The sequence below is a fragment of the Spea bombifrons genome, chromosome 7, assembly GCF_027358695.1.
Source record: "Spea bombifrons isolate aSpeBom1 chromosome 7, aSpeBom1.2.pri, whole genome shotgun sequence".
NCBI lineage: Eukaryota > Metazoa > Chordata > Amphibia > Anura > Pelobatidae > Spea > Spea bombifrons.
This window is the reverse complement of record NC_071093.1, coordinates 23,486,481-23,498,569: the sequence shown is the minus strand read 5'-3', so window position 1 is coordinate 23,498,569 and position 12,089 is coordinate 23,486,481. Positions and strand designations below refer to the sequence as shown.

The window sequence follows — 12,089 nt, the reverse complement described above, 5'->3', positions numbered from 1 at the left end:
TATATATATATATATATATATATCTGCTTTATAAGATGCAGCTTCAGAGAGGTGCAGTTTTAAGGCTTATGAACAGCTTAAATAATACAACTCTAATTCAAGAAGTGTGCTATGACTTCTTGGGTTGATAGTATTGCATTTCCTTCAACTTGGGAAAAGAAAGACAATTAGCTGAGCTTTAACTTTTTTGCGGTTTTTTTTTTTATACTTTTTCCTCAGTACATTCAAAACCTATTGATTACTGTCACACTTTTATTCATAGGACACTTCTTGCCCATTGTTAAGTATGGGTGAAAACAGCAACCCCATCAGTGTGATTCTTGTAAGTTCAGGAAGCAGAGGCAATAAGTTGCTCTTCCGATATCCATTCCAGAAAAATCCAGAAATGTATTCATCATTGACAGGTAAGTAGATCTTCAAAAATTCTATACATATGTAAAGCACTGCCCGTCCAGCCCTTTCTTCCCATTTCTTCCCTTTCTCATCTTCCATCTTTCATCATCCTCCATCCTGTGGTGGGAGCGAGAGGTCTGTCGTTTCAGACCTCTGCTTTAGTTCTTCCTGGTGACAATGCGCTGTCAATTGATGCAAAGCATGATGCAAAGCATGATGCGGTGCATAGTGAAGCTGAGGTCTGAAGTGACAGACCTCACGCTCCCTAATGTTGAGATGTTTAGGAGATCACAATTTTGCTCCTTATTCGGCACGCCCCTGAAGACCGGCCCAGTGGAGGCAGCCTCACCGCTCGCCCCCTCCCCTAAGGATAAGCTACCGTTTTAGGGGCTTCATGGGAATCACATTGCTGGCAGCAATGTGATTTGCCACGGGACCCCCAGGGCCCAGTGTGCCCATGAGTTTAGATGTGCCCATAAACACACATATATGAATACACTGCCCTTACACATGCCTGTCCATACACACATATACATATACACGCCTGTCCATACACACACACACACACACACATATTTTGGAAAAAATGTGTTGTCATCATACATTGGACACGTATAAACTGTCTGAAGGTTAATTTGCTTATCCATATTCTCACTCGATATTTACGGTTACATAATAAAAACTGTGACAATGCTCTGCCATATGCGGCATTGCTTGTATTGTTGTTGCACCATTTGATATGTTGAATTTAATGGCGTTGTCTTAATCTTGTACTTTGACCCAATATTTTGTACCCCTGATACATATGCCAATAAAAGATTTTAATGGGAAAAAAATGCCGTATGTGTGAGGTAAATTACATTTTTTGTACCATATCTTCCTTTTTCCTGTGTACCAGTTATGCCTTTTGCCACTAATCTGCCAGGTCTATTCTACCCATAGGTTTGGTATAATCAATGATGCATTTCCTCATATTTGAGCAAACACAGTTCTTTTATTATGAGCATAGGGTTCTGATGAAAAGTTTGCATACTTTTGGAGAATTGGTAATATATGTACCGAAAATATGAGTGAGCAGGCAAAACACATTTATTTCATTTCTTTTAGGATTCATATTCCGCTGTAGGTTATAACAGAATGGCATAATCATAAAACAAAACATGGCAACAAATATGTAATTATTTTGATTGTATCATATCATTTGCTATAAAAAAAAAGTATAAAATATGGTGAAACATTCAGAAAAAAAGGACTTTTTGCAACTTTTACTTGAAAAATCTTTTACTCATCTATAAAAGCTAAAGCATTTCTTCCAAATCTGGTAATTCTTCCCCCATGTGCGATTTCGGGTATCTTTGGAGCCGGCCAATGCAATTTACCCCATTAAACCATATATGTTTGAAAACTAGACACCCCAGGGTATTTCAAATGCTAGTACTTTAACTCTTTCCATGCACAAATTCTACCACCAGTCTTTGTCAAACTTTGTAGTAGTAATTTGTTTGCGTCCCCCCCCCCCCCACACACACACGTTTTACTTGAATTAACATGTCCTGGTATATGTCACTGCCACACAACACACCAATATGTGTTCAATAACATTTCTTGAGTACAGTTATACCACCCATGCATGGGTTTGCCGGGCTTGGGACAAAAGGGCCGCATGTGGGGCATGTGCACTTTTCAATGTTGAACTTTGACATTTGATGATCCACTGCCCAATCCATTTAGTACATCTTTGAGCCTGGCCAATTCAGTGTGCTCGATAAAACCATATGTTCTTGAAAACTAGACACCCCAGGGAATTTCAAATGCTGGTATTTTAATTCTTTCCATGCACTAATTCTACCACCAGCCTTTGTCAAAGTTTACAGTAGTATTTTTTGTGTGTATTTTCCCCACACGTTGTACTTTAGGTATGAATTTACAGGTCCTCGTATATGCCACTGTCACACAACACCCCAATATGTGTTCAGTAACATCTACAGTACCCTACATGCATGGGTTTGTCTGTTTGGGGGCTAAAAAAGCCACATTTGGGACGTGTGCATTTTTCAAATTGGAAATTAGACGTGGTCATCCTTCTCAGTGTGTTAATTGGGACATTGTTGAACATGACCAATTTAATTTAACCCATCAAATCATTCATTTTTTAAAAGTAGACACCCCATGGGCATTTAACATGCCAGTATTTGAACTATTTCCATATGAGAAAATAAAGCACTAATTTTAGGACTTGCTCTTAAAATACTTTTTTATATATTTTATTTTTTTGGCCTTTTTTTGGAACTGGACGGTTCCCATGATGGTGACATCAGTGGGAAATAATTTTTACAGGTTACCATTTTTTAAATTTTTTTGTGTATTTTTTTTTTACATTTATTTTACTAATCACATTGTGATTAGAAAGCTGGGCTCAATTGACTTGCATGGTTGTATGCAGTACCTGTATTCATCCTGCAAGTGGTGCCAGATTTCTCAGGAAGGTCTGGAGAGACTCTCCTGAGAACTCTTTTCAACACCTTTATTTTTTTTGAAAGGCCACGCCGCCATCTTGTGAGTGGCAAATTCTTGCAGTGGCGGTTGTGACCGATCTCTGGAGCAGTCACAACGCGTCCTGAGGTTGGTGTTAGGTGTCGCTGAATGCCTCGCCCTTGAGGCATTTCAGCGACACCATTAACGTTTAGGTGAGGTGACCATTTTTGATTTTCAAACATTCTTTTCAAACGGGAATTGTACCAAAGGACTGGAGTCAAGCAGGTGTGGTTCCAATTTTTTTAAAAAGGATCCAAATCTGAGCATGGGAACTACAGTCATCAGTTGAGACTTGAGGAAATTAGACTTCAGCATTGGCATAAGAAAGGGTTCTTCACAGTAAGAACAATAAGAATATGGAATTCTCTGCCTAAGGATGTTGTCTTATCTAACTCTGTGGATATTTTTAAGAACATAAACATAAAGGGCTACAGCTGTTAAAAGGACAGTAGTATTAGCAAGTTCATCCATGGAGTAATATGATTGCCACGATGGAATTAAAATGGATTATACCTTATTGGTAATTGCCCCAAGTAGGTTTTTTTTTGTTGTTGTTGTTGTTGTCAGTGATTTTCATTATCAATTTTATCAGATACAAGATGAGGGTTTTTTTCAGAGGAAATGCTTGTTTAATGCCATGACATCCCAGGCACGTCATTGGTCATCCCAGACGCAACCATTTTTTCTTTATGTGCATGGCCTGACATTGGTCGTTGAGGGGTTAAAGAAGTTTTTCTCCCTATTTTTAGATGAGCCTGCTTAAAACTTTGTGTTTGCTATTAATCTATAATTTTTGGTACTTTGTTTATACAATATTACACTGTTATACCCCCCCATGTATATGTGCCCCACGCTGTTCCAATTTATTTATTTTAACCCCTTGATGACAATTGATAGTCCAGGCACTTGATAACAATTGACATGCGTCGGCATGCTTCCGGTTACAAAAAGGCCAAAAACATATATATATATATATATATATATATATATATATATATATATATATATATATATATATATATATATATATATACTAACTGTATTTGCTCGAATATAGGGCAAGGTTTTTTTTGTGTTTTTTTTAAACTCCCCTCGTCTTACATTCGAGGTCGTCTTTTATAATCCGACCTCAAATAGAGCTCTGACTATAAGACTAAGATCCAGGTCCCCTGCAGCGCTCCTCTCTGGCAGCTGGTGGACATTTGTGCGATGTGTGCAGACAACCTCCACTGCTGCTGGCACATCTGCTGGGGTTTCTATGATGGATCGTTGGCGTGAAATGACATTTCAGTGCTCCGCAATAGAACCCCCTGTGGGAGTTCCGGGTAGCAGCAGAGGTTGTCTGCGCACATTGCGCGGACATCCATCGGCTGCCTCCACTAGACACCAGGGAGTATGGCGCAGGGGGCATATTGGGGGGGTATAAGGCATATCTGGGGTCAGAGTGGCATATAGGGGGTATAAGGCATACCTAGTGGGCAGAGTAGCAAACCCTGGGGAAGATGTGCATAACTTGGGGGCAGATTGGCAAATAAAAGGAAAAATGCATTTTTCCCTTGCCATTCCAGGTGGCACATGAGAAGAAGGCTCCGCCTACCAGGTAGGGCAGGAAACACTACAAAAAAAGGAGACCTCCCCCTTCCTCCCCAGTGTTGTTTCCTGTCCTACTCAGGTAGCGGTTAGGCTTTAGCTTACCTTCCCTCTTCTTTTTTGTTTTCTTGGAGCCCCGGGGGGGCGTCCTTCTCTCCGATCCCCGATAGTGATCCCGGTGGATCCAGGGTGATGCGGCAGCCTCGGAGGCTGTAACTCCGCGGTCCTCGCGGTTACTCGAGGCTCAGTCCTCGGTATATGCTGCCCACAGCCCAGGGGGCTCACTGGGAGGTGCATCCCCGGGCTCCGGTTCCCTCCGTCCCGGGGAGGAGGAATCCTCAGCGTGAGGCACGGCAGGAGAGCGCTCCGGAGGCGCTGCGAGCGGGACTTTATAGCCGGCTGTGCCGGTTTCACGGCACCCGTTGTTCATTATTTTCCTCTCTGCATTACCCCCGGCTGCGTCCGGGGTCACGAGAGGTCAATTGACGAGGAATTTCCGGATGTGACGTTTTCTGGGCCTGGGCGCCTAAATGCCTCTATAAAAACGCCAGAATGGGTAAGATCTTTCCTTGCTCTCGTTCTTATGCTGTATTATTGCATTTTCTACTCCTTTTTTATGCCTGCCTGTGCCTAAGGATTGTATATTGCCTTTTTCAAGTAGGTGTTTCCCTCCTGGGTTTTAAGGAGATTTCCATGGCCTATTTCCATTGCTTTCTGTGGTCTCATTTTTGTGTTTTTTCTCCTCAGTCATGTCAGATAAAAATCCAGACATCCCTCCTGAGGCCTCCCCACATAGGAAGTCTGTGGGTAAAACGAAACACAAAGCCTGCTCTTCCTGTAAAAAGACCCTACACGACCCTACGGCCAAAATGTGCAGCTCCTGCTCTCGGCCTAAAGAAGTTTCCGCAACGGAATTTACCTCCTGGTTGAAAGGGGAACTTCAGTCTACCTTTGACTGTTTTCGGGCTATGGCAGGCTCCTCTCAGGCGCCGGTGCCTCACCATCAACTTTACCAGCAGGGTCCACCAAATGTTCTTCCAGATACCCTGGAAGATTATTCGGCTCCTTTTTCGGAATATGACTACCAGTCGAATGACCCCCAGTCTTCGGATGAGGAGGGGGAAATTAAAGAGGAAACCTTTTTCTTCCCAGTCGAAGAAACAGGGAAGCTCATATCTGCAGTCAGGTCTACTTTGAATCTACAGGATGACATACCAGTCTCAAAACCGGATCCTTTTCAGGGTCACTCTAGGAAACCGCAGACCTTTCCAGTTCACGATTCACTTTCAGCAATAATCACGGAGCAGTGGAGATTTCCTGTCCGGAGATTCTTCACGTCTTCCAGAATCAAAAAGCTGTTCCCTTTTGATGGTAAGAACTCTGATGCCTGGGAAGTTCCGAAAGTGGACACCGCAGTAGCCAAGGCTACGAAGAAAACAGCCATTCCGATGGAGGACGCGTCTCATTTCAAAGACCCCATGGACCGGCGGGCCGAGAATGCCGCCAAGAGGGCTTTTGAAGCAGCAGCGGCGAACTTTCGTCCAACCATTGCAATAGCGTCAACTTCTAGAGCCATTAAGATCTGGCTTCAACAAGCGGTGGAAGACCTGGCAGCTATTCCAGGGACTGAGCAGGTCGCAAGAAACCTGGCCGACACCTGCTTAGCAATTGATTTCATCTCCGATGCCTCCATTGAATCTGTCCGTGCATCTGCTAAAGCTACGGCACTTTCAACGGTTTCTAGACGAGCGCTCTGGCTTAAGTCGTGGTCGGCAGATAATGCCTCTAAACACAAGCTGTGCGGCATTCCGTTCCAGGGGAATCACCTCTTCGGCAGCGACCTCGACACGATTTTAGAATCCACCACGGGCGACAAGCACTGGTTACCTCAGAGGAAAGGACCACCTCGTTTCAGGTCTAATTATTATAGAGCTCCAAGAGACAGGGAGTTCTACAGGCCCTCTACCTCCAATCAAGACTACCAGTCCTTTCGGGGTAAACCCTACGCAAGAGGTAGATTCCAGAGAGGAAGAGGCAGAGGCAGGGACGGTAAATCAGGAAGGTTCTGACGCCAGCAGGCTTCAAGTAGGGGGCAGGTTAACCGGTTTCTTTCATGCCTGGGAAGAGATCACCTCAGACCCCTGGGTCCTTCGCATCATCAATCAAGGCTATGCACTGGAGTTTACTCACCTACCTGCCCAGAAATTCCTGCTGTCCATGCCCCCCGCAGATCCTTGGAAAAGAGCGGGATTTTTCTCCACACTCACCAACTTAATTCACGAGAGGGCGCTAGTCCCGGTGCCTCATCTAGAAATAGGAGAGGGAACCTATTCCCACGTCTTCGTCGTACCAAAACCATCCGGGAAATTCAGGTTAATAATCAACCTACAGTTGGTAATGCCTGTATAAAATACAACAGGTTTCGGATGGAATCCCTGAAGTCCGCCACGGAGATTATTTCATCGGGGGACTTCATGGTCACTATAGACCTGCGGGATGCCTATCTACATGTCCTCATCAGGGAAGACCACCAAAGATTCCTCCGCCTGGCCGTTACACTGCCTCAAGGTGTTCGTCATCTTCAGTTTCGGGCCCTTCCGTTTGGGATTGCTTCAGCACCACGGATCTTCACGAAACTCATGTCAGTGGTCGTGGCCTTCCTGAGGCAAAGAGGCATCAAAGTGGTCCCATACCTGGACGATTGGCTCCTAATTGCAGCCTCGGCATCATTGCTCCAATCACATCTAGAGTTTTCCCTCAAGACTCTCCACAACCTGGGATGGTTGGTGAACTCTCTAAAGTCAAAGTTACTTCCAAACAGACGTCGGGCCTTTCTGGGAATGATCCTCGATTCAGAAGTACAGAAGACGTTTCTCCCGCAGGACAAAATCCTAAGATTACGGGAATTCGCACACGCGGTCCTACAGAGCAAATCAGTGTCCCTCAGATCCGTCATGTCTTTGCTCGGTCTAATGACCTCCTCCATCTCGGCGGTTCCCTGGGCACTGGCTCACGCAAGACCTCTTCAACGGTTTTTACGGGATCACTGGGATCGCTCCGGGACATCCCTATGCAAGAAGGTCCGGCTTTCTCCCTTCGTTCGGGAGTCACTCCGTTGGTGGCTGTCAGCCAAGAAGCTTTCACAGGGACTCCCTTGGCGGACGAGAGATTGGGTGGTAATCTCCACCGACGCCAGTTTGACAGGCTGGGGTGCTGTCATGGGAAGCCATATTACCCAGGGAACCTGGTCTCCTCAAGAATCAAGCCTGCACATCAATCTTCTAGAACTGCTGGCGGTCTGGAGGGCTCTAAGGTTCTGGTCTCCAATCCTGCGGCACAAGTCCATCAGGATCCTTTCGGACAACGTCACCGTGGTGGCCTACCTTTCCAAGCAGGGTGGCACCAGAAGCAGACGCCTGCAGACCCTGACGGCTCAGATCTGCCGATGGGCGGAGTTCAGTCTCTGTACTCTCTCCGCGGTCCATATCAAGGGTTCACTGAATCAGGAGGCGGATTACCTCAGCAGGAACTCAGTACCTCCGGGAGAATGGTCCTTAAACAAAAGGGTCTTCACCTTCATCACAAAGAAATGGGGCACTCCCCAGATAGACCTGATGGCCACGCATCTGAACACTCAGGTAAAGGAGTTTTTCTCTCTTTCACCAGTCGGCCGTCCCCGAGGCCTGGAAGCACTCTCGCAGACCTGGGATTTCGATCTCGCATACGTTTTTCCTCCGCTTCCCCTTATCTCCAGAGTGCTCCGGAAAATTCGGGAAAACCCTCAAAAAGTCATCCTGGTTGTTCCTTTCTGGCCTCGAAGAATTTGGTTCTCGGACCTTACCACCTTGTCCATAGACGAACCCATGCTTCTTCCTCAGGTCAAGGATCTTCTCGTTCAAGGTCCTGTTCTCCACCCAGATCCCTCCCGATTCAACCTCTCCGCATGGCTTCTGAAAGGGAGATCCTGACCTCTAAAGGATTAGCTGCACCAGTGGTGAGCACCATTCTCTCCAGCCGCAAAAATTCTACGACCGCCAAGTACCAGAAGGTTTGGGAAACATTCATCGCCTGGTGCAATATGCACGAAGTATCCTCTCCATCTATCTGTGAGGTGCTGCGTTTTTTTCAAGATGGCTTTGATAAAGGATTCCAACCTGCTACTATCAAGGTCCAGATCTCAGCTCTCAGCAACTTCTTGGACTTCAATCTGGCTTCCCATCCTTGGATTTCCAGATTTTCTAAGGGAATGTGTAGACTTCGCCCTAGGCTCCGTCCGTCGGTCCCGCCCTGGGACCTTAACCTGGTGTTGCATCAGCTCACCACGTCTCCCTTCGAGCCTCTAGAGGATACCTCTCTAAAGCTACTCACCTACAAGGTTGTCCTCCTAGTAGCCCTCACTTCTGCTAGGAGGGTGAGCGAGCTCCAGGCTCTCTCCAGAGTAGAACTTTTTCTCAGGATTCTGCCGGACTGCATTATCCTTCGTTTGCCACCGGAGTTTCTCCCTAAAGTAGTCTCTCCTTTCCATTCGGATCAGGAGATCGTCCTGCCTACTCTCTGTCCGGATCCCAAGAATCCCAAAGAACTGGAACTCCACTCGCTAGACCTGCGGAGATGTCTCCTGTCCTATCTCTCACGTACGTCTGCCTGGAAGAAATGCGATTCTCTCTTTCTGTCCTTTGCGGGGACCCGCAAGGGCAAGTCAGTATCCAGGGCTTCCGTGAGCCGCTGGCTCAAAGACGCAATCACTTTATGTTACGTCTCCGCGGGAAGAGTACCTCCCTCCGGCCTGAAGGCTCACTCGACCAGATCCGTCTCGACTTCCTGGGCTGAACTCTCCGGGGTGTCTCCGTCTCTTATTTGTAAGGCAGCGACCTGGAGGTCGATTCATACGTTCGTAAGGCACTACAGGCTGAATCTTCACCTCTCAGACGAGTCTCAATTTGGTCGGCGTGTCCTACAGACTGGAATCCTTCCCCCCCTATCTTGCTAATTCTTCTCATGTGCCACCTGGAATGGCAAGGGAAAGAAAGAATTCTTACCTGGGAATTCCTTTTCCTTGTCCATTTCCAAGGTGGCACACTTTTTCTCCCACCCATTAAATTTTCTTTGTTTGGCTTTTATTTGTCTGAGTCTTTCTTTTTAACCACACTGGGGAGGAAGGGGGAGGTCTCCTTTTTTTGTAGTGTTTCTTGCCCTACCTGGTAGGCGGAGCCTTCTTCTCATGTGCCACCTTGGAAATGGACAAGGAAAAGGAATTCCCAGGTAAGAATTCTTTCTTTCTCAATCATAGTTTCACCGGCTGCGGGATGCGCGCAGACAACCTCCGCTGCTGCCGGCACTTCCGCCGGGGCTTCTATTGTGGAGCACCGGAAGGTCATGTGATGCCGGCGCTTCATCACAGGACCCCCCTAGAGGAAGTGCCCGCAGCAGAGGCTGCCAGAGAGGAGGATCCAAGTCCTGGAGATCTTGATCTTAGTCTTGTAGTGAGACCTCTATTTGAGGTCTGATTAGAAGATGACCTCAAATATTTGCTCTGAAAAAAAACCTTGTCTTTTAATCGAGCAAATACGGTATATTTTTATGAGCAAGTCCTAAAATTACAGCTATATCTTCAAACAATTCTCAAATAGAGTAAAAATACTGGCATGTTAAATGCCTATGGGGTGTCTACTTCTTTTTTTACAAAAAGTAGGCTTTGATGGAGTAAAATGTCTCAACAATGTCTCAATTAACACAGGGGGGCAGGATGACCACATTTGAAAAATACACACGTCCCAAATGTGGCCTTTTAGCCCCCCCAAACAACCCAATAAACCCATGCTTGGGGTATCACTGTACTCAGCAGAAGAAAATTGCAGCTAAACACGAGCACCGCAGAAATGTTAAAACAGCCATTGTCAGGAAGTGTACAAAAAATAAAATCAGTCACGAAGGGGTTAAACACTAGAGGAGTGTTTCTTGGCTGTTGCAATACTTTGGGAAGGTAACAATTTTTTATTATTTTTGTTCACTTGGGATTGTTTTTTTCACTTTTGGAACCATCACTGAGCCACCACCATGCTTCACAGTGAGGATGGTATTCTTTCGCTATAGGCCTTGTTGACCTCTCTCCAAACATAGCGCTTATGGTCGTGACCATAAAATTCTGTTTTGGTCTAATCGTTCCAAATTACAGCACAGTAAAGGCTTCTTTCTGGCAACTCGACCATCCAGCTCATTTTTGTCCCAGCATTGTCGTATTGTGCTCCTTGAAACAACCACACCATCTTTTACCAGAGCAGTCTGTATTTCTCCTGAGGCTACCTGTGGGTTTTTCTTTGTATCCAGAACAGTTCTTCTTGCAGTTGTGAAATCTTTCTTGGTCTATCTGACCTTGGCTTGTTATCAAGAGGTCCCGAAGAGATCCCGTACTGGGATTTTTAAAGCTTTGGATATCTTTTATATCTTTTTCCGTCTTTATACACGTGAGAGCTAACAAACTCATTGACTCTTTTATACACACACTAATTGCAATTTAAAAAGCCACAGGTGTGGGGAATTCACCTTTATTGCCATTTTAACATTTATGTGTCACTTTGTGATCCACAATTGGGTGGTTTCTGTTAAAATGATTTAAAAAGAAGTCAAACAACTATGTGATAATGGAAACGAAAAAATGTTGGTGCTTTCTATGTTTCTATATAAATGAGAGGTTTTTGTTATGTGAATTGGCCAAAGCATAATTAAGCTCATCCGCCATGTCAAGGCACACTTTCAATAGGGCGAGAACCTACTCTCACCTACTTGACGTAGCGTGTGCCCATAGGGTGCTTAGTTTAAAAAAAAAAAATGATTTGATGGCGTAAAATGAATTGGCACATGGGGGCAGAATGACCAAATTTGGGAAAAAATGGTTTTGAAATATCAAAACTCTACTTGTAATTATTGCCCAATAACTTGCAGAAAAAAGCAAAAAAACTAGGGCTGCAACTAACGATTATTTTCATAATCTATTAGTTGGCCGATTTTATTTTTTCGATTAATCGGATAAAAAAAAAAAACAATATGCAAATTTTCTGTTCATTTAAAATTAATGTAACAAACAGAATACAAACCTTAAAATTTACATTAACGTGTCATTTCTATCACAATGGCATTTCCCCAATCGCCTTCTTATTTTAATGACATAAAAAAATAAAAGCTATATTTTAAAGGTACGAGAATCCACACTGCCACACTGCCTCCCTGATATGCCACTGTACCCCTTATATGTCTAATAGCCCCTGATATGCCTTATCCCTTCCTATATGCCACTCTGCCCTCCAGATATGCCTTATACCTTGCTATATGCCACTCTGCCCCCAGATATGCCCCTTATACCTCCCTATATGCCACTCTGCCCCCCCGATATGCCTTATACCTTCCTATATGCCACTCTGCCCCCCACAGATATGCCTTATACTTCCCTATTGTCACGGACTGGGTCCAAGCAGATGACTGAAAGGACCCAGCGCGCCCGATGTTTGTATGCAGGAGTCACAGTGCAGAAGTGGAGTTTGGGCAGAGCCTGGTTGCAGGGTGACCACACTCAC

At 45.0% G+C, this 12,089-nt stretch overlaps 1 protein-coding gene across 4 annotated transcripts in view; it reads left to right on the top strand.

Annotated features, from left to right (window-relative positions):
* NPRL3 (NPR3 like, GATOR1 complex subunit) overlaps positions 1–12,089 on the top strand; it is a 177,692-nt gene that overhangs the window by 42,034 nt on the left and 123,569 nt on the right. For all 4 annotated transcript variants that reach the window (XM_053472102.1, XM_053472101.1, XM_053472104.1 and 1 more), the window contains exon 2: positions 263–404. In XM_053472102.1, coding sequence (XP_053328077.1) covers positions 263–404 — 142 coding nt within the window. The remainder of the gene's footprint in view (positions 1–262; positions 405–12,089) is intronic.